Source organism: Mchenga conophoros, linkage group LG19 (assembly GCF_057382185.1).
Source record: "Mchenga conophoros isolate Kocher_MC1m ecotype Shallow Benthic linkage group LG19, M_conophoros_male_GT1.1, whole genome shotgun sequence".
Classification (NCBI taxonomy): Eukaryota; Metazoa; Chordata; class Actinopteri; order Cichliformes; family Cichlidae; genus Mchenga; species Mchenga conophoros.
Window position 1 is genome coordinate 6,420,125 of NC_140544.1, and position 25,920 is coordinate 6,446,044.

Consider the following 25,920-nt stretch of genomic DNA (forward strand, 5'->3'; position numbering starts at 1 on the left):
CTGTTATTCATAATCTGTGTGGTGATGTTTACATGTTAGCCTGTAATGGCCTTTTGTTGCCACACATAGTGTCATGTGTGTTCAGCCAGCTCAATATTTCCAGTAATATTGTGAAATATTAAAGTGCTCGCTTCCTAAATGTGCCACAAGCAGATGATTAAAGCCTGAACAGAGTGGACATTAGCTTTAAGGATTCCTTTGATATTACAGCTGCTACTCTTTTAAACTCACTTAAGATTGTGCTTCGTCTGAAACACTCTGTGGGCTAATCACGAAATATGAACTCTTTGAAATAATTTTGGACAGAGAGGACAGATGGTTTGAAAGAGGAGTGAAAGAAGCCATCTGTATGTTCACTGTGAGCGACCATCTTTGAACAGAGGCGGGGGTTTACGACACCAACTCTCTGCCATCTATAATCCAGTTTTGAGATCCCTTCCCAGACGCCTTAACGCCCACTCACATCCTGGGCCATCTGACCTCAGGAATTCGCATGATAAGGTGGGGCCAGGTTTCACAATGAACACACCCGAAACTCTGGCTGATTGGGACCCACACCCAGTTTCACACCTTGGCTCAGGCGATTAGAGGATGATCAGGGGGTCCTTTTGTCCCTCTGTGGGGGGTTACTCCCACTAGGTTTATATCTGGGACTCTCCACCATTTGACCTTAGAACTGAAGAAGCTTCTCGGATGAGAGGTGAAACGTCTTCAAGTAACTTAAAGAAGTCCAGACGCTTTTCTTTGCAAGCTCCTTTGACTACGATGACCTGTATGACTGAGAACCTTCACAGACATCTTCCACTTATCCTTATCTGAGGGAGCATGTCCCAGCTATGGATATGCATATGGTGAGAGGCAAGGTAAAACCTTAACAGATCACCACTTCGTCTTTCGAAGAGCTAACACACAAAAGTTAATCACCAACTAACTAACCATGCTAAATGCATGTGTTTGTATTGCGAGGGGAAGTTGCAGTACTCAGAATGTGCAAACTCCACACAAAAAGGCCCTTCCTGCTTCCTGCTGTCAGGTAACCATTAACCACCATGCTATTGTGCTACAGTCAAAAAAAAGAAGCATGATTTTATTTACTTTATATGCACAGTCTGTGTAAAAAATGTAATATCTGTTGTTCAAAAGAGCAAACCCAGTCAACATGAAAACTCCAAGTAAATCTGCTATCACTGTAAACACCAAACTACTTATCAGGCTGAACCTGTACAACAGAGTGACCACGGATACTCCAAATTTCTCTCGGGTTTTCTTTCCGTTCAAAACTAACACAATGCCACAAACTGTCATTTATTGGAAATCATCATATCCGTTTTCTTGTGAAGCAGACTTGACCTTGGAACAATCATATGAGTGTTTAAAAATAGTTCTGCATGCGCTTAGCCAAGACTTCATTTTTAGAAAGTGCAAAAATATAGGAGCTCTAACACAACCTTGAGCAGCACCAGTACTCATTGCTTTCAGCTGGGTCACAGTGTTATTGACTTTAAATAAGAATGATACAGTTTAATGATTAGGAGGGTACATCCAATTATTTTAGCTTGTGGAAAAAAGAAAAGAGTAGATAGCATTAAATGCAGCGCTAAAATCTATAAAAAGCAGCTGAACATAAGCTGTGATCTTCAAGATGTTTTAAAACAAAGTGCATAATGCTATGTTTTGTGTGCTATGTGTATGTGCATAATGCTATGTGTGCTTCTCTCAGGACTTCAGACATTCTGTAAGCCTGTTTTAGTGATGCTCGAGTCACATTTAAAGGATGACAGGGCTCTTGACATTGTGGAGAAAACACTGGCACAAAAATACCCCTGACTGTTATGGTCTTTTTATATGTGAGCAGCAGCTAGCAATGGTTTGTGGTTAGTGATCAGAGGTATATCTAGAAGACTGGCATGGACAGCAAAGAGAGAAACTATGAAAGGAGACCAAGAGGCAGGAATACAATCACCAACTGCAACAGAAACAGAGCAGTCTCTAACAGGGGCAGGAGGGCGAGGAGGGGGTGTTGTTCTGTTTTGTCAAATAGCTAGATGATGAGTTAAAGACTTGCTTAACCTCTGCGGGGATTATTGTTTTATAAATCAAATGTTGTTTTTGTGCCATTGCCACGTTCAAATTATTTTAAAGCCATTGCTTTGGATTATGGTTGAATATCCTTTGATGAGGAACACATAACTAAGTGATGTGGCATAGTGGTGATGTAAAGGAAACATACTTGAATGGGTTCTTTATTAGGAAGATACACTGTGGTTTGCTAGCTGATGCACACTTGTCAATGGTCAACATGACTGGCAAGGGACTCATAACAGCATGTAAATTACCAATTACATTTTCCATCCACCTGTTAGTGCTGTCTTTGTGTCGCGGTCTTGCAATGGTCAGTAGTTTTGATAGGTTGGACTATCAACATCCAGTCTCCACCAGATTGTTATCTGTAATAATCAGGTTTCGTCATGGCTCTAGTTCACAAAGCGTTCTCTTGGTTTCCAGTCTTTACTACATGACTTCTGAGTGCACACCCCTTTAATACCCACTGACCTGTGAAGTTGATCTATTTCATCTGGAAGATTCTGGCCAAATACTTACCAGTCATTTGAATCACCTTACCACAGAAACCAGACATATCATGATATCATCATCAGCTTTTTAGCACCGTTAGGCAATCTTTGACATATAACTTGGCCTGGACTAATTCTCCTCTCTCCCAAAGTTGCCCTCTCGGACTGTCTGACCAGTTTTTTCAAGCCTTCTCAGTTTCTCAATTCCAGAAATAAAAACTTTGAACTATAAACTGTTAAGTCTTGGGTCCTGCTGAGGAGTCTTCAAGCCAGTGCTGTTGTAACACTGTATGAAAGATGAATGTCTTTCTTATCTGCAAAAGTTCAGCTCTAGTTTGAGGACGTGCCTCTATTTCAGTATTTCAGTGCCTTTATTAAGCCAGTTCACTGCTTCACAATGCCACTCTGACAGCGGAACAATGATCTGAGTGCGTATTTTATAGTTGGTGAAATGAGTGTGTGTTAGTGCTAATATGGTACAATATGGCTAAGAGCCTACATTAGAGCAAATAAGAGTGTAAAACCTACATTGATAGAATGACAGAGGAAGCAGATGCCACAAAGCAGGCAGTGCTTTTCAAAGTAGGGTGTTAATAGCACCTAACTTTGAACTTAGGGCCTGTTTATGCTAATCAAACTATTCTAATTTTTCTAAAATTACAAAAAACCTCCAGCAATTTCACTTCTAAAATTCAGATTTCTCAGATTTGGAAATTGCAGGTTTCTAACATTTATGTGACCTAAATTTGTAGGATACATTCCATAGCTGTTTGATTAATGTGCAGCTTATCAAACAGGTTTAGGGCGGTTGTGCAGAATGTAGTTGACTCATATGATGTAGAAATTTTGTTAACGTTTGTGCTACATTTGCATTTAAACCTCTGTAGTGGAGGGAGTGTGTCTTTCTGAATCACAGAAGCTCGTCAGAATAAAAAAGTCCATATCGACAGATGGGTTCCGACTAGAGCTGGGCGATAGAACGATAACGATATGTATTGCGAAATAACTTTTTCTCAATAGAAAAATTAAACTACACTGAAAAAAAGGGACTGGCCATCTCTTGGATTTATGTAAGCATCTTGCATGTATTTAACACAATTACCTCATGTTTTAAAGATAAATGTAACTATATAGTGTAAAAACTACATGATATGCAGAAAGGGTGTATTAAATTGTTCATATCATGTTCAGGTGAAGTAAGTCAATAAGATAGCAACGTTAAATCTCGTGAAACCACGCGTGATTTCATCTCGCGGGCTTTGGATCGTGGTTCAAAAAAGGCATCCATCTCAGTCAAGTCGAGCAGCCAACTCTACGTTTTTGGTATGTCTTGATTTTTTGAATTAATATTTACCATATTTCAGCCAAATGTAGTTAAACGTCTAGAGTGTCGCCATGTAACATGCTAAAAAAGAGCCATTAGCTTATTTGCTGTTTTATCTGTTGTCAAAGAATTGGCGCTTTTTCATTTGAATTTGTCTTTGGCACAAGAGCCGTAATATCACATTAAACCTAATTATGAGGCACTCATAACATAATTTGGTTTTCTGTGTGAATAGATTTGCCAACTGACTCTTCAGTTACATTGTGTATTTACTGCACCGTGGTGTTAGTGAGATTTTGGACATTGAACAGCTTTAGCTAATATCATTAGCGGCATTATGCTAGCTTACATCCCTACCCCTCCTGCCCTCACCTGCTGTCCTTTTCTTTTTGTTTTTTTTGCTGCACATTGAGAGACCACATCTATTCTGCATTTCACCAGGAGTCAGCTGATGGATTGTGGGTTCAAGGTGTTATGGTAAGAAAGTATATTCTATTTTCGCTTAAGGTTTCTGTAACTTAATTATAATAGGTTTTGTATAATTATTAGGTGCATGCATACACAAATAGACCACCCTATTAAAACAACTGAGAAATCCAAAATCTGCCATAGGTTTAACTTATACCTGTATGTATTGTCAGAAAGGTGATTACTGGACTCACATTAATGCACACTTGAACTAAAATGAGGTTGTAACTTGTGGGTTCTTGGGTTGCAAATCAGAAACAAACATCTTTGGATTTTTTTAATCCCATAAGATCTGGAAACACAGTTTTTATTCAACAAAACATTACTGATTAACCAAGCACAGTGCCTGCTGTTATTTCAAAATTTCAAAATGTTATTTCAGATAAAATGCAGCATTCCAGTGCATCCCAACCATGCCTTTACAGTCAAGGTTTCTGACGGAGCTGAGTTTCTCTCTGACAGTCTGCTGAAAGTGTTTGCAAAGTGATCGGGGGAACAGTGCACAAAGCTAAAGGATGTAGCTGCCATGATGACAGTAAGAACTTTAAAATTCTTTAAGTACAAAGTGTATATGTATTGCATTAGGTCAGTAAAAGAGTTTTATGCTGCATCCATTGAAACAGTCAACTATTACCTGTGAGTACTGATTCCACTGAAAGGATGCCATTCTTTTTTGTCATGCATTTACTGGCCCACTGAGAAAAAATTATCTTTTTTTAAAAATATATGTTCTGGAAACTATATATCCATAAAGTTGATGTCAAACAGGAATTTTTGATATTGCTTTGTAGATGCTGGTGTTGCATGTTGACTGGTTTAAAAAGTCAAGTTTTTGTCTGGGATCATTTTCTTCTGTGCTACTGAAAAGTTCACAAATCTCTGTTTTCTTTGTTATAATACTTTAGGATGACATTAATGCTCAAAGGGAGTCTCATCAAAGTGCTCCGCATCTGTGTGAAAGACAATTGCAACATCTTGGTGCAGGAGTTCATGGTGAGTGTTTTATGAGTAGATTGTGGCTTTGCAACATTTAAAAATGCATTTAGTTATCCACTTGATCCTCATTGGACTGGTTAGGACCAGTAGTCCTCTTTAATAATTTGAAGTTCACATGAGGCCTAGTAGTGAACTCGGCCGCCGGCCCTTGAGGCCCCACCCCTACCCCTGTATTAGGGGTCACATCAGTGTGAAAAAACTTTAAATTTGTCATTCTAGTGAACAAAGAAAAATCCCCCCAATATTTACATTAGCTTTTGTTTGAAAAAAAAAAAAAGACCAACAGCTAACCAAATTGTGGGGCTGAAAGTCTAAATTCTAACATCTTCTGAGTGACATAACCTGGATTTCTGATGGGCCGGTGTCTTTCTAACAAAAACTAATGTAAAGCATTTGAAATTATTATGTTTTTCACTCTCTCTTAGAAACTCTGTTAGACCATGAATGGCAGCATGGCAGGCCACTCTTTGGCTATAGCTATTTACTATGGTTTAAATTACTCTAACATTAGAACTGGTAGATTCAAAAGAGATGAGTTTAAAAGGGAATCTTAAAAAAATGTTTTGTGTTTAACCAGGACTTGACTGAGGCCACTGCACAGATTGAGAAAACCACAATGAACATCTGTCTCCAGAGATGCGCCAGGCAATGACTTTTCTGATGTTGTTCTTCAAGATCTGGATAACGTGACCTTTGCAGTAGCCATGCTGTTTGGACCTTTTTTATTCCTTCAATATGAGTTACCCATCACAGCTCTGCTACACTTTTGAGGTGATTCAATGGGTGGTAATGGAGTTGGATGCAACTCAGCTCTCAAGAAAAGCTCACAACTAAGACAAAACTGCTCCTGCAAGGAAAGCTCACTGTTATGCATGTGAGGTGACCAGCTCTAGGTGAGAGGACATTTAAATCTCACACTTGTTCTGCTCCATTTTTGAAGCTCAATTCCAGGAGCAGATCGCAGGGTTCATTTTTATATACTCTGCAACTGCCATGAGGACAAGCTGTTTTTGTTGTTGTTGTTTGTTTTTCCTTTTGCTCTGTACAAGTTCTCTGTTTGTCTGTTTGGCAGCATTTTTCAATTTCTGTTTGTATTTTTTCTTTCTTTTACTAGTGAAGAGATGTAGCGTGAACAGTTATGCAGTCTAAATATCCCATATGGGTCGTGTGAAATGGTATTTTCAGTTTCATTCAGTTGAAGTAAAGAATGTTGAATATTTCTAAGTGTGCTGTTTTGAACCAAGATGTCACAGTATGATCAGTGCTGTAATTTTTGACAGTCACTGTATCAATGTTATTTTTGCGTCTCTTGAATAAAGTTTTTGACCTGCAAGTGCTAATTTCTTTAGTTATTGGGGTAAAATGGGTAATGTTAATAGGAAGGTGTTTGCCAATTCAGTAACCTAATTTAATGTTAATGGAAACTAACATTTCCTCAAATTGTTTAGTTATAATTGTTGTTTAACTGAATCTTGACGTCAGAGGCCTTAAATAGAATGTTTTGTATTGTCCTGTAACATTTTTCAAAAGAAACAGTCTAATTTCTTTGCTGTGATTGATTCCAGAGAACACGGAAGAACTGACATTATTTAACTGTTGATTTATATAGATTCAGTGGAGGAGTAATGTCAGTTTAATTCTTTACCTACTGTCAATGCAGTGAAATTAGACATTTTGTTTTGAAAGGTTACTGGTGGATGCCAGCAACCATCTTGGAAGAGAACAATACAATCTGTTATAAGGCCTCCATTTGAAAATTGTGTATTTGATACTAGAATATAATAGCAAAATGTAATTTGAAGATAACATGTAGTATTTAAGTGACCAAGTAGTATTGGGTAAAAGTTATTGAATGGTGTTGGGATAAAGTGAAAAAATTGTGAAGGATTAAAATATTCCAAGAGCTCAAATTACTTCATCAAAACATGTTTAAGTCACATTTTATCAACACAAATTGCACAGGTTTATTGAACATGAATAAATTGTGTTAATTTAACTCAATTGTTTAAGTTGCTGCCAAAGCAAAACATCTGTGTGCAACAAATGTCCACCATTGAATTAAGTAAATCCAACAACATATTTTTTTCAGTGTATCCGATTGTTCAGTCTGACGTCACTAGCCGTGTCTGGGCCTAAACTCTGCTGCAGGTCCACATATCGAATGATCACTGTGGCATTACTGAGAGTTAAAACACTGTCTTAAGTCTTTCATCTTTAATAAAATTATCAGCGTTATCTACCAGGTGTAACAACTGAGTTTAACATCCAGGCATCCATGAAAACGGAATTTATGACATTTAACGGAGTTAGAAGTTAGCAGGAAGTTAGCTCGCTAGCTTCCATCTAAATACAATATAGCATGTCCTGACTGCGGGGTTTTGGAAACAAATTAAAATGTACAGCTTTCTTATCACTTCCAACATAAATGAAGACAGAAAACTAAACAGCAGTGACGTTTGTAGGGTTACTGAAGTTTGGCTAGCTGGTCATGATGTGCTACGTGACCGCTAGCGACACAGCTATGTTAGCATAATATAAACAAGCTAACTTTTTTTCCACTCGATAAAAGTTAACGTGAGTGTTCTCAGTGGTCAGGAACAAATGTAATCGCATGGCAGGATGCTGTAAAAGGACCAAACTTCAGCCAGGAGAACAACTGAGATAATCCATCCACAATACGAGGTTAGTCATTCATATACTGCTGCATGGGCTGGGCTGTAGTTACATCCTAAGGTTTTAAAAACTGAGCTTAAATAAATGATTAGCGGTAATAAAAGCCGAGGGAGGTCAACAGTGATCACTGACTTTTTTTAAGGAGCTTTTTGAGATTAAATAAAAGAAAATACAAAGCATTAAACATGTTAACAACACAAAAGCCATATAAAATGCACACTACTTTAGGCCCGGAAGTAGGATTCGTCACGTCATCACTTAATAATCGGATTGCGATAGGCCTCACCGCTCTTGTCCTCTTACAAAAAAAAGAAAAAGAAAAAAAAGAACAGCCAATCCAAATTAAGTAGCGCAGAGCCGAACCAATCACAGCCGCAGCGTCACGTCACGTGACTTGTTACGTACAGCACAAGTGCCAAGCCGCACATGTGTATTTGTTTGGGAAGCAGCCAGCCGCCGTGCCGCCCGGGTAATGGAGGAAATGAGTGTGCCGACTAGAGAAAAATCAACCGAGAGAGTGACCAAAGGTTACCGAAGAGAAAACAGATGATGGTTCCAATGCCGGAGAGATTGTTGAACAGAAGAGCCATAGAAGTTCTGTAGCGTGAAGGTATTTCGGCTATTTAAAGTCTAACAAAAAACAGAGTAGCACGCACTGTAAATTGTGCCGAAAGCAAGTCTGGAAATACAATAAAGCGGTGCATACTCAGTCTCTGACTGGAAGCGCTAATTCGTCATTCGGCTTTTGTCAGACTAAAGTAACTGTTAAAACTGTTTGAAAAGCTAAGCTATACAACAAGGAGAGATTGAGAATTTCATTTTAGTTCTCAGTTTATTTGATATTGACAAAAGTTAGTCAATTTTGTCTGTTCTTCTGTAAAACAAACTAAGATTTATTTTTAGAATTAATATTTTGTTTCTAAGTGGAATTGACAATTTAGTCTGTTTTGTTTGTTCTATTTTGAAACTTAAACGCTTTAGCGGCTACCTTTGTGTAGTTTGCAATATTTGCCTTATATTTTATTTTGCAATATTTGATTTATTATGGGAAATAAATATTTAAATCAAAACAAGCTGCTGATTATTTCACATTTTACTTGTGAGCAACAGCACATTTAAATCTTACAAATATAGTTATTTGGCTTATATCGTGATATAAATGAAAAAAACATATCGTGATATGAAAAAATCTTATATCGCCCAGCTCTAGTTCCGACCCAGTGCTTTGAGTTGAATATATTTTGATGGTTTAGGATTTATGTTTAAGTTCATTTAGCTGTCTTAAGCTCATTCTGTTTGGCATAGGTTGCCCTGTTGTACACTGTAAAAAAAAACGTGCTGTTTTTACAGGAAAACCCTGGCAGCTGGGGTTACCAGGGACTTCCTGTAAAAACGCTTTACAGATGCAACTTGTAAATTGATTTACAGTGAATGAATCTCAGATTAAAACTGTTAAATCTACAGGAAAAAGAAGTTAATTTCACACATAGATGTGATATATAAATACACTATTTCCTGTATCTTTTACAAGTAATAAATGCTTTTTGTGGATCCATAAACTGCAAAATTAACAGGGAAATATCGTACAAAGAACTAATTTAAAATGGTAGAACTACGGTGAAACTGTGCATATTAAATGGAGCTGCTCTGTAAATTATACATAAAATCTATGCTGAATATTATATGTTTTAATGTAAAATTTTAACCATAACCCAGCAAATTTCTTACTGCTACGCCTACACCCAAACATGCAAAAATACACATGAGAAAACACAAGAGAGGAAAATATCACTTTTGGGAAATTTATTTTGCAGCCACATTAGCAAAATGACAGCAAATGGATCCATTTTTCCAACTAACACAATATGCAAGGCACACAGCAACTACACAATTCAATCAAAATATAGGCTATAAAAGCTGTGGAACATTCCTGCAAAGCAAGAACCATGTTCATGAAACAAGCATTTGTTAGACCCTCCACCAGAAAAAGTTAAATAACCTGTTAAGACTTTAAAACAAAAAACACATATTGTGCCAAAAATGATCATAATCACCGTGCAACGCAACACGCACCCTGCTGTCACCACAACCATGGCCCTGGTCAGAAAACATCAGCAAAACCACGTGGTGAAACAAACCTACACATGTGGTCTAGAAACACTGCAGTAGCAGCATGTTGTTTTTTTTCTTTTCTTATGTAAATAAAGAACATTCCTACAAAGAAAGAACATCTTCATGAATTGGCTTCATGCATTCGACCAGTAAAAGGTTCCAGTACACATTGTGGAACAAAATTAACAAAGTAAAACTAACAGTCCACAGAGAGTCAAGATTTAGGCTTAGCGCCACTCGTGGTCGGCGAGATCCTAAATCAGGGTGAGGACTCGAGGGTTCACACTGAGACGACGCTTTGAGTTTTTGTTCTCTACTTTGGTTCCTTTTTCTGGGTTTATGGAGAAGAAACACCTGTAGAATAACAATCATATAAAAGTTTATTAAGCATTTTTATAATTGATCAGTTAAAATACACATACAAAGTAAGTAAAAATTAAGTATATACATATATATACAGTCATGGCCATGACCACGTTCAAGACAAAGTATAACCAAAATGCTGTGGGGAAGTGAACAATGCATGGTCAAAAGTATTGGCACCCTTCACGAGTGTCTTCTGCAGTGATATGTCACACTTTAGCATTGTTAAAATCCAAAGCAAAGGTTATAGGTAGTCAGACGTCAGTTGACGCTTGGTCTAGCCCTGAGTCTCGGCCAGGCTTGGACCCAGATTCAGACTGTTAATGTATTTAAAAAAAACAAACAAACAAAAAAAACAACAACAAAAAACAGAAAAAACAACTGAAACCGGCTCCAAAGCCGACCGAGACTCAGAGCCAGACCTGGACTCGAACCACATCAAAGCCAGACTCCAGATCCCAGAGTCTCAGTTATAAGAAATAACAAAGCCATATTTGTTCACCTCTGAAGAAACTCTAAAGTGGAAGCCAGCTCAGATGGATAATGGATGTTGAAATTGTAGTAGCTCCCGAACATGAGGCACAGTGCAGAAATGAAGGAGGATATGTTTGTGCTGACGAGGTGCCGATCAACACTCAGCATGTATCTTCTTGAGGAATAGCAGGACTGTCCTGTGAAGAAATTATTTAACAGGTTATATCAATAAACACGGCAGTCACATGACATTCTATAAAAAATGCACTTAAAAAAAAAAAGAGAGAGAGAGAGAGCTATGAAACAGACTTACCACACATGATAATAGTGGGTGTCAGAGGCACTTGCTCCAGTTGTACCTCATCTGCCAGACATGTATCTTCAACACAGAGAAGCATGGACTCCTTCTCTTCAAAGTAGCTGAGTAGCTGTTTAAGGTAAAAGAGACACATGTTTCTGAGATAAGAATGACTATCCTTCTCTGGCATATCACTGGCTGAACTAGCAGATGCCATGGTTTCATGTGTGTTTTCTGAATATTCTGTACTGTCATTTGGGGGCTGAGGACGAGATTCCTTGTACATGTCATCAATACCATCTGGGGAACAAGCTTTATGCTTCCTACACATGTGAGAAGTAAATGATGACTTTTTTGTAAACATATGCTTACAACCACTTACTGGACATGACACAGACCTGCCCCCTGCAATATGATCATTTAAGTGAGACACTAGCTCTTTCACTGTTTGAAAATGGCGGGCACATAATGAAACTGCACATTTTAAATCTGCAACAAGAGCTTTAGGAGTAGCTTGAAGTGCAGGTGCATTGTGCACACGATAAAAATGCCCCTTGAAAGCAGAGTACGTGGTGAATGTTTGGCTGCAATTGGCGCCAACACATTTAAAAATACAACAAGGCTCATTCTTATGCACTCTGCAATGTAGTACATAGCCTCTTAATGTGACCAATACCTTTTTACAAAAGACGCAGATGATCATTTTTAGTATTTCTAAAGTTTGCCTGTGCTTTTCAGCTGAACTAGCATGCTAGCGCTAGGTTATGAGCCTTGGTCTAAATATCAACTGGTGCTTTTATCTCGAAAAAACGTCGCCAAGATATTGAACTTACCGTGCAGACTTTCTGACGAACAAACACAGATCCTCAAAAAACACTTGAAATCGTATGTTTGTAATTTGTCCTAACAACGTAGTTGCTGAAAGTTCGATGTTTTCTTCTCCCGTCTTCTCTCTCGTGCTGGCTCGTTAGCTATAGTCGTGAACTAGGCGCTCTTCTCCTCCCGCCCTCACGTCATTATCCAATCAGAGACGAGCTTCAGATGCACATTCAAAATTAGGCGCGCTCAGTGCAACTGTGAGTGGCCTGAAGTAGCTTACAGCTCTGTGGAGATGAGGCACTATAGAGATCCTATGGGAGGCACTGTAAGTTTGTTTAGCCTTTAATAATGAGACATTGCTGACCTAACCCAAAAAAGTATTCTAGTCTAAGTATCACATTGCAATTAAAAGAAACATAAAGAATACAAGCATTATGACAGAAGCATTACTTAGTCGTTAAATAATAATTTCTTATTGGTTACCCTACAATAGGCTGCAAATGATTTAAGAAAAAAACATGATGTAAACAATTTTAATTGTATATTTTTATATAGCCTATAAATGGAGAGGCAACCTCTCAGGTTCACAATGACATCTTCTGTGAAAACATTTTTATTAGTCCAATCCATGACTTTGCATCATTTCATGAATCATGTTAAAAGTAGGCCCAGTACATCCATGCAGTTGTAAAGTGACTTACATATACGTCATGTGTTTTTAAGAAAAACTGACTAAAACTGTGATTTTTACAGTATTTGCATGTCAAATTAACATGATTGTTTGGTTATGAGTATTACGGTGTTTCACTGTTTTTATTCACAGTATTTGTAGTTTTAACCAATAAATTTGATTATAATCACACATTCATGTTGTAAATATAACAGGAACATTCTGTTTAAAGGTTTACAATAATTCACTGTGATCGAAACAGGAAAGTTGTGTTTTGGGGTTTACTATACATTTCTGTAGGGGTTTTACATGGTTTTTATGTCAATTTCACTGCCCTTTTTTACAGTGTAGTTCATTGTTTATAAGATTCCCCTTGTGTCTCCCTCACCCTTCATGTGTTCCAGTAATGTCTTTGTCTCCTGTCCTCTCCTCTTGTTTACATGTGACACATTCCTTCTGTCATGTGTGTTTCTCCCACCATCATGTTCTGTTAGTGCTTTGTTGTGTCCATGTCTCATGTCCGGTCCCCTTTTCCCCTCTGTATGTTTTTAAAGTGTACGTGTTCTTCGTCTGTCCGTCATTTCCAGTCCACGTCTATCTAGGTTTCCTGTTTTATTTTGACAGTCACGAGTTTTCCACGTTCAGTATGTTTAGCTTTGCTTTCCAGGTCTCTCTAATTATCCGGGTTTAGTTTTATTATGCTTAGTTTTCCCAGTTCAGGTGATCTTCTGTTTAGTTTATTATTTATGTTTCTCCTAGTTTGTTGTTTCTGCCTTAATAAATGGCGCCCTTTTAGTTACTTCCCGTTTTCATCTTCTGTGGTCTGCATTCGGGTCCTCACTTAAAAGAATCCAAACGATCTGTCTACGCATATCGTGAGAATGTCTGTGCATATACACACAGAGACGCAACAAAATCAAGTCAAGACCATGTATTTAGGGATCTTATCTTGCAGTCGTTGTCTTTCGATTCTCTCTGCGTTTGCTCCACAGCAGGAAGTTAGGAGGGAGGCTTTTGATCTTGTTACACTGATGATCAAACATTAAAGGATGTGAATAACATCCGGATGGCATCTGAAAACTCCCTGTGGATGTAATAAATGTTGTGATTTGTCTGATATCTGTCCATTATATCTTATTTATTATAGGTTACTTAAAAATGACTGCAAACATAGTAACTGAACCAAATGGCCTCCATGATTAAACAACTTATCCACACAGATAAGTTCATCTCATTGGCAGCTGTCAGCTGATGGCTCAGTCAGTAGCTTTTTGCACATCCAGCTTTTAAATTTGGTTTAAACAACTTATTTAAGCTGCTGTAGTTTGGTTTAACATTTGGCGAATAATATACGTATTATAGGTTTGTTTTTTTCTTTGCATGTTTTTGTTTATTCCTGTAAGTCTTTGCAAAACTAGACAACTAAACTATTTTTTCCCCCTTTTCATGGTCACTGATTAGAACTTCCTGTGTTTTGTTGTTTAGTCTGTAGTTTATCATTTTCTTTGCTAGATCCTTTTACTAGATCCTACAAGCTCATTATATGAAAGTCTGGAGACTTGTAAATTCGCATATATTTATTCTCTGTCTCACTTTCAGTTTTTAAATGTGTCAAAGCAAAATAAACGAAGTCTTAAGACAAAGCAGAGACAGCAAAAGATTTACTTTAAAACCTTGCTTAGAGTTATTAACTCAATTTAACATGCCTCCACACGTGAAGTTTCACAATGTTTCTCTCTGCTACTCTACTTGATCCAACTATTGAAATTCATTCCTTCCCAGAAAATGATTTCACAATTCCCCCACGATGCTCGGAGCAAAAAAGCGTAATTCACTGCATATGCAGAACATTTAATAAGCTTAGTAAGAAAGCAGCCCGTGTATTAACTCCTGATTTGCCAGATTGTTAGAGGTTAAAACATTTTTCACTAAGTTTAATTTGGGTAATAGAAATCTGTGTTTGGATTAACGTCCTGAGATTTATCAGTCAGAGAGACTTTATTTATCCTCAAGGGGCAATTAAGATAGATGATACCTTGCCAACCGTACATACAATACACAAACATCACATTGGGGAGACAAGTCAGGCACCGGCCAGTCGATCGCACAAGCAACGACCCGAACCGAAACAATGGAAAATGCACAAAATGAGGAAAGACGAGGAGAAAAAAGAACTCCCCCCAGACTGAGCTCCAACAGGGAGATCAGTTTGAGAACATGAACATGAACCATCACATCTCACAACATAGAAGACTAAGCTTCGAAGGCGTTTGGGGGGGGGGGGGGGGGGGGGTGTAGGTCTGTGTCAGTGTACATGCGTATGTGTGTGTGTTCCATGTTCAGATGAGAGAAAGTGTCCCTTCACTCGGTTAGGCAAAAGTCAACAATCTTCGGTTGACGTGGGTGGCCTTGAATGAGGGGGAAGACTCACAACACAGTTTTGTTTTCTAAGGGAGAATTTTGTTATTCCCATCAGCTTTTGCCTTGAGCATCCAGCTGGCGCCAGGGGGGCCGCATGAGATGAAGATGGCAGTTGTTTTGGTTAGTGCGAACAAACTGCTTCCAGTTTTACAGTTGGTCTAATATTAATCACTGGTCACCAGGTCTCTTAATTCCTGTTGTTCTTCAAGATCTTATCCATATTGCGTTCGATAAACACAGTCTTGAGTACTCACAGCCCTCCCAATGTATATCATGTCGGCCAGCCTTGTGGGATTTTGAACAGCTGTAGCTGCTTCTTGTTCTTCGATAAGCCGGTTCCGAGCCAGCTCCAATCAGCCAGAACTCTGTTATCGTAGTTCCAAATCGGCAGATCTCGTTCAGTGTCCTCCATCGAGAGTGTCGCCAGACACACGACGCAACCGACCATCGAGTATCTGGCAGCCCACGTCTCTGCAGGACAAACGGGCTCTCCCAAGCCCAGGAGGGTGTCAGTTTCATCATGGGACCAGTTGATCAAATCCATAATTCTTCTTTAAGTCTGGGAGACTCTCTTAGGGTTAGAGAATAAGTGAGCCTATACAAAAGACATGAGAAGCCAAGCAGGAAAGATAAGGGAGAGGGAGAAAGTGCAACTGCCTCCGTCAAGAGCCAATGTTTTATCTTCTATCTCTTGAAATGGGCATCAGGTCTTGTTGATCACAGAATGATATGGTGGCTGTGAGATAGTTTACTTAGAGCTGTGGTAGTGGAACAAACGTTGATGTGGAGGAAGGCCAGACATTAGAGGAAGAAGGCGAAAGTTCATGGGGAGGACATACCAGCTTTTGAGGAACCTGTGCAAAGGCAAAATGACGCCATCCAAAGTCCATTATGGATACAAAGTATTGTGTAAGCTATAACTCTGAAGTTGTGGGATTTGGTTGCTGAACTGCCATTCAGGAAGTGAACCAGTTATGAAGGCTCTAATTGTTGGTTGCGAGCTGCCGCTTAGATGCTTGTATCTGCCCGGGGCTGTTGATGGGTCTGTATGCAATGATGGGCGTTAGCTGCGGGAAGTTTATTGTTTTTTTTTGTTGATGAGTGAGTATAGGGGTGGGATTTAATAAGTTTTCTTCGTCCCACTCCTTTTTCAGGCAAGTTTTGTTTTTTGTTTTGTGTATTTTATGTTCAATATAGGTATTTGTTGTGCCTGAAAATGAATAAATAAATGAAAATGAATGAAAATGAACCATCTTTCCATGGTGGCCTTGTTGCATTCTGTTTAAGAAAGTTGTCACTATTCGCTGTATCAGATCGTTTAGATCAATTTATACTTTGATGGACTGCCTAATTTTGAAGACTCTCCCTCAACTTACTGAACTAACTTTAACTAGGAACCAGTAAATTCAGATCTTCCTTTAAGATCCAGTTTGCATGTTTTCTGTTTGATGTATTCAGAGGACCAGAAATTTGGCAGTTGTGGTCAACGGTGCCCTGCTTTCATGTTTCATCCTAAAAAAAAATTCTGTATGGTTGAAATTGAATTGATAAAGACAAGAGACATAGAGTTTAGTGCACATTTAGCATATATGTTATTAATTACATAAACTGACAGGATAAAAGAAAAACAGTATAGAGAAATCAAACTCATAACTGGTGTCTGTTTGTGTTTGAAAGGTCTTGATGCATGCTCAATCATCCAGGTAAGAAAATCCCAAAAAGTTGTTTCTGTTCATCTGGACGTTGAGTTTTCAGTGGAAGAGATGTTTCGTCACTCATCCAAGTGACCTCTTTAATGTGGGCTGACTGCAGGTTTCCCCAACCTTATAAACAGTACATTTGCACAATGACTGAAACTATCACCACCGACGAACAATGGGCTGTGAGGTCAGTTCCTTGATCAAGAAACTCACATCACAGCCCATTGTTCAAGTCATTGTGCAGGTTACAGCTAATAAGGTTGGGGAAACCTGCAGTCAGCCCACATTAAAGAAGGCCCTGTGATGAAACGTCTCTTCCACTGAAAACGCAACGTCCAGATGAACAGAATCAACTTTTTATGGCTTAATTTGAAAGGTTCGTTTTTACTGAAAAAATGAATTTGAGTTTAAGCAATAGAACCGCAATAGCAACAAAAAAGATATCACTTAACCTCCTTTGTAGCCTTAATAATATGGATGCTGCAATTTCCACCATTTTTAAAAAGAAAGAAAGTTCATGTGCTCTGTTAGCACATCCCCCACAAATGTGGCATCATTAGAAAGCCCATGATGCCTCCTTGATCGTGCAGCAGGATTCATATAGATAAATTAAGAAATGGCCCAGAGTCAAATCCCAGACAGAAAGCAAAAGATAATTTCTGGGTCTTAGGAGGTTAAGCCTTTTATTAAGGAGTGGGACAATAAATGACTCGTGACTTGACCCTGGTTTCACATTCCTAGCCATGTAACTGGGAAGGAAAAGAACTTGTCATTGGCATATTTGCATGATAGCTTAGTTTTAGCACCACTTAAAGAAGAAGAAAAAATGCCTGCAAACGCATTACATTTCTTTATTTCTCTGTGCACAGCATTCCTAAGGCCCCACTTGTGCATTTCTCTGAGTATGAGCTCTGGACTTTTCTGGGCCAGTGCGCTAACCTGATCATTTTCTTTTTCAGCACTTCTGTTGATTTGGATCATTGTCCTGCTGCATGACTTCATTTCAGCCAAGCTTTAGCTGTCAAACAGACAGCCCAAGTTCTCAGCCCACCCCCACTGTGCTTGACAATTTATATCTTTTCTTTTCTTCTTTTTCATGTGACTCATTATATTTATATTGGCTGCTAATCACATTTTGAATGAAAAAAGTGTTGATTTAAGTATTTTGAAGAAACATCCTGGGAACCCTCAGAGAAATTGTACAAACAGCTCCAATGTGATTACTTTTTTAAAAGTGAGAGGCAAAAATATGGAAGTACAAGGAAAAAATCTTTGCATTAAAGGACTCAGTCAAGTGAAAGTTTCTGTTCAAGGCGAGTGATTTTACATGTATGTACTCTGTAGCCTTTTGAGCAGTGTACATTGGGAAATGAGGGCATGATATTAATATTAACATCCTATTGCTTCCATAAATAAGCAATAATGAGACAGCATTGGATGATTTATTGTGCTTTGACAAAAAAAGACTGACCTGCCTGTAATAGAAGCAAATTGTCCATGAATGTATTTATAGGTTTGTTTGTTTTTTTGTTTACAGTACGATCATTAAGTGGTGGATGCTGGAAGTCATAGATTACAATAGTTGCCAAGTAGTGATCGGTGTGGGAGAGGGATAACATTGTACACTCCTCAATTCATTATGTTTTGCTAGCAAACAGGAAGAAGGTGAAGTGGTTTCCTGAAAGTACAAACATACATGGAAACAGACTTTGTGCAATACTAACAAACTTGAAAGTCAATATTTGGTATGACCACCTTTATTCTTCAACACAGCCTGAACTCTCTTAGGCAGCTTGTTTGTCGTTTCTCTAAGCAATCTTCAGAAATAGTTGTCCAGGTTTCTTGAATGACATTCAAAGTTCTTCTTTGGATGTTGGCTCTCATGAAGCTTCAGCAAACAGTAGATGGATCAACTAAAGTGTCAGATTAATCGCTCAGGTCCTGTGTCAGGTCTTTGCTGGATTTTCTCTTATTTCTTAGGGACATGACTTTCAGATAACAATTATTTGTTGTAGATTTTTTTTTTTAAGCCTGTTTTGTCCTCCGCTTGCCCAGTTTCCTCAATTTTTTTTAAGGACATGAGAAACCATTTTTGTTGGTGCAAAATGTGTAAACTTCTGCATTTTGTGTTCAGCTACACAAATTGGCACATATCATGTTTATATGACAGGCCGGTAGTAACAATGTTCCTAAATATACAATTAACACAGGTTCATCATGCTTGAATGATTCATAGGTCAGTATTAAAAATACATTCATCTGAAAATAGTCAGATACAATGACGGGACTGAAAATGAGTGAAAAAGCAGACAATATCCACAGAAAAACTTTTAAAGGCCCACAGAAGGGGGTAAAAGTGATGTGCAAGACCACTTTCAGAAATTAAAAGACTCGCTGGAAACAAAATATAAAGTAACAAGAAGCAATGCAGCTGGATTAGCAGGGGTGTGACTTGCGAGTACTTGGGAGACTCGGTCAGAAGCCTTGCAGCGGTGTTCTGTAAAACAAACAGGAGGACGAGGAGGCCTTGCATATACAAGTGAAGAAAGGATTACAATAGTCCAAACGAGATCAAACAAATGCATCTATGACAATTTCCAGTTCTAAGCGTGAGACACTGTGACTCAGCTTAGAAATGTTTCTCAAGTGATAAAAACAGGAGTTAAACAGAGATTCAACATGAGCATCCAAAGTCAGGGCTGAGTCAAAAGTTACGCCAAGATTCCTGACAGAAGGTTTGGCAAATGTAGCAAGAGGACTTAAATTTTCCATAACCCTAGATACAAATGTTTCAGGAGCACAGACAAGGACTTCAGTTTTCTCCTCATAGAGTTGAAGAAAGTTATCAGCCATCCAACCTCTAACGGAGTCTATGCATCTATGCAAAATCTGTAGCTTGCATAAGTTTCATGAAACTTTGAGGGAATAAGAATGCATTTTTTACATATTCATTTTGTTTTCTTTGAAAAAGATGCAGTGTGGTAAAAAACGTGCAGGATTTAGTTATTTGCTTTGTTAGAACCGATTTTATTATACTTCTTATATTTCTTCTTTAGTCACCCTTCTTGCTCACTATGTGTTAACAGACCTCTCTGCACTGAATCATACTTCTTCTTAATCTCTGGCTCTCTTCCACAGCATGTCTTTTGTCCTGTCCTCCTCCTGTCACCCCAACTGGTTGCGGCAGATGTCCGCCCCTCCCTGAGCCTGGCTCTGCTGGAGGTTTCTTCCTGTTAAAAGGGAGTTTTTCCTTTCCACTGTCAGCAAAGTGCTTGCTCATACGGGGTCATATGATTGTTGGGTTTTTTTCTGTATGTATTATTGAAGGGTCTACCTTACAATATAAAGCACCTTGAGGCGACTGTTGTGATTTGGCGCTGTATAAATAAAATTGAATTGAATGCTTGACATAATATTGAGTATTGATTGATTGGTAAGTTAATTTATTTCTTATGCACGTGTAGTGTTCATTTCATTTTTTTGTAAAATTTGTTGAAAACAAATTCAGGTTCTTTGGTGAACATTAAGCAAAAAAACTGCATGTGCCAGTTACTGGAAAACACAAATCTCACATGGCCAGCAAATATTTATCTTTAAGTTTTAAATACATATACTTTTTATATACTTATATACATTCGCACTGCGGCAAACACGTCTTTTGTTAGCTTCATATTATCCTGAAGAATGTTTTACACACATGCACATAAATTAAACACAATTTAGTTTCGATCTCCTAGTTTACACTGTCATTATATATAACACATCAAGTATGAACAGTATAAACACAGTCCACTGCTCACATGACCAGCAAGAAGCAAAGTACTAACATAACACCTGTGAGCTTTAATTTAACCCTATCAGTAGAAATAGATTTTTAACTCAGTGAACAGTGAACTAACAAATATCTCTCAAATCATGTTTGCTTTACTGACGAGAAATTAGTTCAGTCTGAGTGATACATTCATTTTGGTCCGAGTTATTTGTATCTTATCACATAAATAAACAAGAAACAAACAAACAAGCACCCCCCCCCCCAAACAAAAACAAACAAACAAACAAACAAAAAAACATGTGACATAACAAATATCAGTAGTGCAAAGTATATAAGGCTTTGGACAGGTCACCAATACCAATCCACAGGTGACACACTTCATTACACTCTGTGGTGTTACACCTGCAGTGTTTTCCTAGTTGTCTGGCATCAGAAAGCTGAAGCAGGAGTAAGGGAAGTTGGACAGGCAGTTTGTGTTGACCGTAACCTGCATATTACTAAATAACACTTGGTTTCTGTCACTACTGGCAATGTTCCCTTCCCTCTTCAGTGCTGTGAGTCGCCGGAGGATCAGCTGGTGTTCGTGGCCCCTAATGAGCCCCCTGAAGTACAGAACAGCAACCAGGTGCTTCTTACTGCAAGTGGAGAACAACATCAAAATGCTTATTAATTCCATATTTATTAATACTATTTATATTTATTTTAATTCATTAGTTAACCAATTTATATTAATTCCATTGAAAGTCCAGTTTACCTGAACCCCCCCCCCACCAAATACAAACACCAAGTATTTTTTGTAGGCTGTTGAGTAGTTGAGTGTATTAACTGTGACTTTCTGAGACACGGGGGTCATCTAAATACTTAAGTCCATGAGAAACAATGTAACTTTTTGACTCTGGAAAATATAACACATTTATTAAATTCTTTAGAATTTGAAGAATTCAAAGCTCCAACAGCGCTGGCTTTTGCTTTTTCTACATGCTTTAAAACTATCTGGCTAATACTGCAGTGAGAGTCTTAACTTCTTCCCCCATAAAGATGACATCAGACAACCTCCCTCATACTATTAACAACAAGTTCCGGTACATGGTATGAATCTTATATAGCGCTTTTCTACTCTCCCGGAGTACTCAAAGCGCTCTATACAACATCATTCACACCCACTCGTACAAGCACTTCTATACACAAGTGCAAACTAACCTGCATTCACACATGAACTCATCGGAGGTCAATTTGGGGTTAGTATCTTGCCCAAGGATACTTGACATGCAGACTGGGGAAGCCAAGGATCAAACCACCGACCTTCCGATCAGTAGCTGATCTGCTCTACCGCCTGAGCCACAGCCACCCCTAGTTCTGTTCTGTATGTCACTAACAATGTGAGAATAGTTTCCAGGATTTTACGAAGATAGCTACTTGCTTAGCAAACCTCCCAAGGTCTAGTTTACTGTTGTGAAGTTCTGGGTAATGCAAAGTTTTTTACTGATTTTTAACTTTTGTTGTACCCTTGACCCAATTTTAACAAAAATTTAATCAGCTCGAGCTGCCATTGGTATCTATCATCACACAGAATTCACACAGAATTCACACATCACACAGATATCTTGAAAAATGTGGACCCTAGACTGCAAACCAACAGAGAGTCAAACTGTCCATAGCTACACACTCCCTCCCTTTTCGGGGTAGAAGTAAAGCCTTGCCAATCCACAGATGCCAACACCATATGATACATAAATCCATCAAAAAATATTTAAACTTGGGAATAATCACTTCAACAGTGTTGTCCTTTCCAAACTGCAGATGTATGAGTTGTTTATAATTGTGCAATAGTTTGTTATTTTTATTGGATATTTTCAGGATCACATCACGTAGACCTTTGCGCTGTAACAGTGAGGTTCTGACAAAAAAGGGGCAAAAATAAAATAAAATCATACTGCATGTCATAGCAAAAAAGGCACTCCAATATGGATATTAATGGAAAAATAACCACGGTATCTTTACAACTAGATTTTTTGGTAGTACAGTTAAACCTGTTATAATGATCTCTTCACTCACGTACAGTTTTTGAACATACAGTTTAAATTCCTGTACTTACTCAAACCGTATCTGCTGTGGTCCTATGACTTACAAACTTCACAGCACAAACCAACATTCTAGTTTCAGGGATCATCTCTTTAAGTTTCGACCTTTTTTTTGCACATGTTTTCATTTAGCAGAACCGAAAGAAAGAGAAAAAGGGGAAAGAATGTGGAAATGCCCCATGCACATATTGCATGAAGTCTAAAGTTAACCACAGCATTGCAGGATCATTTAAGGCCCTCCTCTCACATTTCTACTGCTGGGGGAAACTTTGTGAGATATTACGTAAATCCCAACTCAGCGTGCCTCAGCTATACAGGGTCAACAGGCTGCACTCTGTGCTTCCAGCTTGCTTTTTTGTTACAGAGGCTGCAATTAGCTCTCATTAACAAAAACATCCGTCTCCTGAGCACAAGTTTATGTGGTTTTCAGCTTTCTGTTATGTTGTGAGAGGAATACGCAATTTTCTTTTAGAAACTAAAACGGTTGCAGTTTGCAGCCTGTGTGAGAGGCAGACAGACAGATGTTGATCTATCTTGTTAGATAGTTCTTCTTGCCATGTTTTGTGAAGTTTTACCTAAGATAAGCTGTGTATTGCACAATAACAGGGCACAGGCATCAAATGATAGGAATGCTGGAACATCTGGATTTTGCCTGCAGTGAGCAGTTAAGAGGTTTATTTACAGCAGCAATCTGGTGGGAACTGAGGAAACAAAACTCTAAAATGCCTTTAAACAGAGAGTGAAGCAGACCTAAGAACCATCAGATCATTTACAGCAGAGCATTTTTAATCGTGAATGACCGTAACTCCTTGTGCATTCCAGAAGACTCAACTTCAGGGGTATTATCACCACAGGCATCCACAAATGGGTAACTCAGATTATGATTCCTGAACAGTTGACAGCTGGGCAGTAGAACAAAAAAACTCCACAGGCTCTTCTCATTAGTCACCAAACATTTTAAGCTTTCACTGTGAAGGATAAAACCATTTCCTAGAACCCTGAAAGGTAAAAGCTGAGTTTTGTGGCCATGGCCAAAATACACCAAAGTAAAACTTTCACAGCATCTCAAAATGTCCTTTTTAAAGTCCTCTCAGATCATGTTTTCTCACAGGTGGAGAAAATCTGAGATAATCTCCAAGAGCATATCTCTAGCTGAACAAGATCATAATTAATTTTGGACATTTATATAATGTACAACACTATTTAGCCACCCTTAATCTCTTTATATATCGCTTCAACAGAGCTAGACTTTCTTGTAACTTTTTAAAAGTGTCTTGAGCAAAAGTCCTCCAGGGTGTTTCTTTCTTTCTTCGGGGTTTTTTCCACTTGTTTTCAGTCGAGTTCATGACCATTTTCTGAAAAACCATTTTATTTGTTTTGCTGCTTTCACTGACCTATGCATCAGCTGACTATAAAAAATGCTCCTTACTCAAGGAATGGAGGTGCATTGTGTCTACACATAACACATAACTTCGCAAAGAACCTATTTTAAATATAATGTTCAGGCACTTTGTTACAACAAACCATGACCAGTCTGCCTGTTTTGCAACATCCAAAGAAGAGCTTTGAATGTCATTCAGGAACTGTTCACTGAAATGTCCACTGGACTTATCCCCCATCCACTGGACAGCAGTAAGATGAGCTAATCTGTTTTTCTGTCCCCAATGAGCTCATGCATTTGTTTTCACGTGTATAACACTGATTCAGGAACACACTTTCAGGCATCATTTCATCACTTGCTGATATCTGTCAAAAGACTGGAACAACTACTGTCTTTTCTACCGTTCATGTTTGCTGAGTGGAGTGTGTTGTCTCATCATAAAAAAGCTGTCAGATCTAAATTTAGTGCAAACAATATCCAAATTTCTGCAAAGAAAAAGAAACTGAGTAATCACCACGACTTGTGGATTTCATCTTTGTTACCAACATGTCCTTTTCTTTATTTTGATCACCTCACATGTCTGCAGTTTGTCCCACTCATGTTCATAACTCATAAAGTGAGAGCAAAGGTCATTATCATGTGATGGCTGTTAAAAATACCATTCACCGTTTTATCGGCTTCCTTTCAAGAAAATCACATCTCAGATGTCGTGCTTGGACGAGATATATCCCTGATGCTAAATGTCAGAGGGGTTTATATGAATCTCACAGACAGCTAATTAAACATTGCTCTTCTGCTTTGGGTCAGTCATTGAAATTCGCTTCACTTCCTCATTCTCCTGATGATAGTCAAAGTCCACTTAGGTTTACTTGACAGCTGATAATGGGGGATTCCTATTCAGCTACAATCTGCCCACTTCTGTTTTACACCAATATAAAATAAAGAATTCCTTTATGTGCTTCAACAACCACAAAGGGGAAGGTCTGACACTTTTGTTGTGTCTTCATTTTGGATTTTTTTTTCTTTCTGCTTTTCTTCGCATGTCACAACCACAAATTTCTGATGCAGACATGCTGTTGTTTTATAGTTTACTCCATACATGTTTCACTTTTATAAAACAATTTCAATAGAAACCTGGTAGATGGGAAACCCCTAAAGCCTACATACTGCGTGATCTTAGCTTGTCCTGAACTACAGTGCAAAATTTTTATTATTTTTTTTACCAAAAATAAATAAATACATAAATAAATATGACATCCCAGAGTGGCTTACACTTTGTCCTGTGATGTGTTCATGGACAGATGTAAATAAAGTTGTAGTGCAGCTAACATCTAGCTAGCTCTAAGGAGTTTTATACAGTTTAGTGAAGGCTAAACAGGCTCTGTGGTGTTCATGGTCAATGTTAGGTTACATCCCAGGTGTCTTCGAGGGCCAGTGTCCTGAAACGTTTCTATGTGTCCCTGCTGCAACACATGTGAATGAAATTAGTAGGTCATTAGTAAGACTATAGAACTCGACTGCATGCTGAGGTGCTGACGTGCAGTTTATCCATTTGACTCATGCTACAGCAGCTCATGAATGAATGAACATGGTGCAACAAAAAGTACTTTTAGAAGTACATTTTTCCAAACACTTTACTTCACTTTTATTTACTTGAGTAGGATTGGGGGTTGCCACCACCATCAAAGAAGCAGCACAGGTCAGCTGATCACAGCCTGTACACAAAGAAAAATGTACCGGCACTCACAAAATAAGCTATTATGTAACTTATTACTGAGCAATTCTTTTGCCCTTG

General features: G+C 38.4%; 2 protein-coding genes and 1 long non-coding RNA gene across 6 annotated transcripts in view; 1 reads left to right on the top strand and 2 right to left on the bottom strand.

The window, feature by feature from the left end:
* Positions 1-3,619: 3,619 nt before the first annotated feature.
* Positions 3,620-6,219, top strand: LOC146551555 (uncharacterized). Of its 2 annotated transcripts, XR_014890080.1 has the most exons (5): positions 3,620-3,896; positions 4,339-4,374; positions 4,748-4,900; positions 5,271-5,358; positions 5,939-6,219. It is a non-coding gene; the product is annotated as an uncharacterized LOC146551555 (long non-coding RNA). The 2 variants fall into 2 exon arrangements; XR_014890079.1 differs by lacking the exon at positions 3,620-3,896 and having other exon boundaries at positions 3,936-4,374.
* Positions 6,220-9,403: 3,184 nt separating this feature from the next.
* LOC146551556 (uncharacterized) lies at positions 9,404-12,107 on the bottom strand. Its single transcript, XM_085258446.1, has 3 exons — positions 11,297-12,107; positions 11,012-11,180; positions 9,404-10,500 (listed from the first exon to the last, which is right to left on the bottom strand). The coding sequence occupies exons 1-3, from the start codon at positions 11,982-11,984 to the stop codon at positions 10,401-10,403; spliced, it is 957 nt and encodes a 318-aa protein (XP_085114572.1). The 5' UTR covers positions 11,985-12,107; the 3' UTR covers positions 9,404-10,400.
* Positions 12,108-18,332: 6,225 nt separating this feature from the next.
* Positions 18,333-25,920, bottom strand: part of exoc3l4 (exocyst complex component 3-like 4) — a 28,497-nt gene continuing 20,909 nt past the window's right edge. The window contains exons 14-16 of one of the 3 annotated variants that reach the window (XR_014890077.1): positions 25,779-25,840; positions 25,483-25,588; positions 21,199-21,298 (exon numbers count right to left, since the gene is read on the bottom strand). Coding sequence is in view for 1 of the 3 variants with exons in the window: in XM_085258442.1 (XP_085114568.1) it covers positions 21,079-21,298 (220 nt within the window). In the remaining 2 variants the exon portion in view is untranslated. Of the gene's footprint in view, positions 21,299-25,482; positions 25,841-25,920 lie in introns of all 3 variants that reach the window. The other 2 variants (XR_014890076.1, XM_085258442.1) reach the window with 2 other exon arrangements.

Bases quoted from the DNA above. Each gene is read 5' to 3' on its own strand.
- LOC146551556 (XM_085258446.1), bottom strand. From the start codon at position 11,984: ATGATCATCTGCGTCTTTTGTAAAAAGGTATTGGTCACATTAAGAGGC. The intron at 11,181-11,296 runs GTAAGTCTGTTT...ATTTCTTCACAG, and splicing joins ACCCACTATTATCATGTGTG to GACAGTCCTGCTATTCCTCA. The intron at 10,501-11,011 runs GTGAACAAATAT...GTTATTCTACAG, and splicing joins ACTTTAGAGTTTCTTCAGAG to GTGTTTCTTCTCCATAAACC.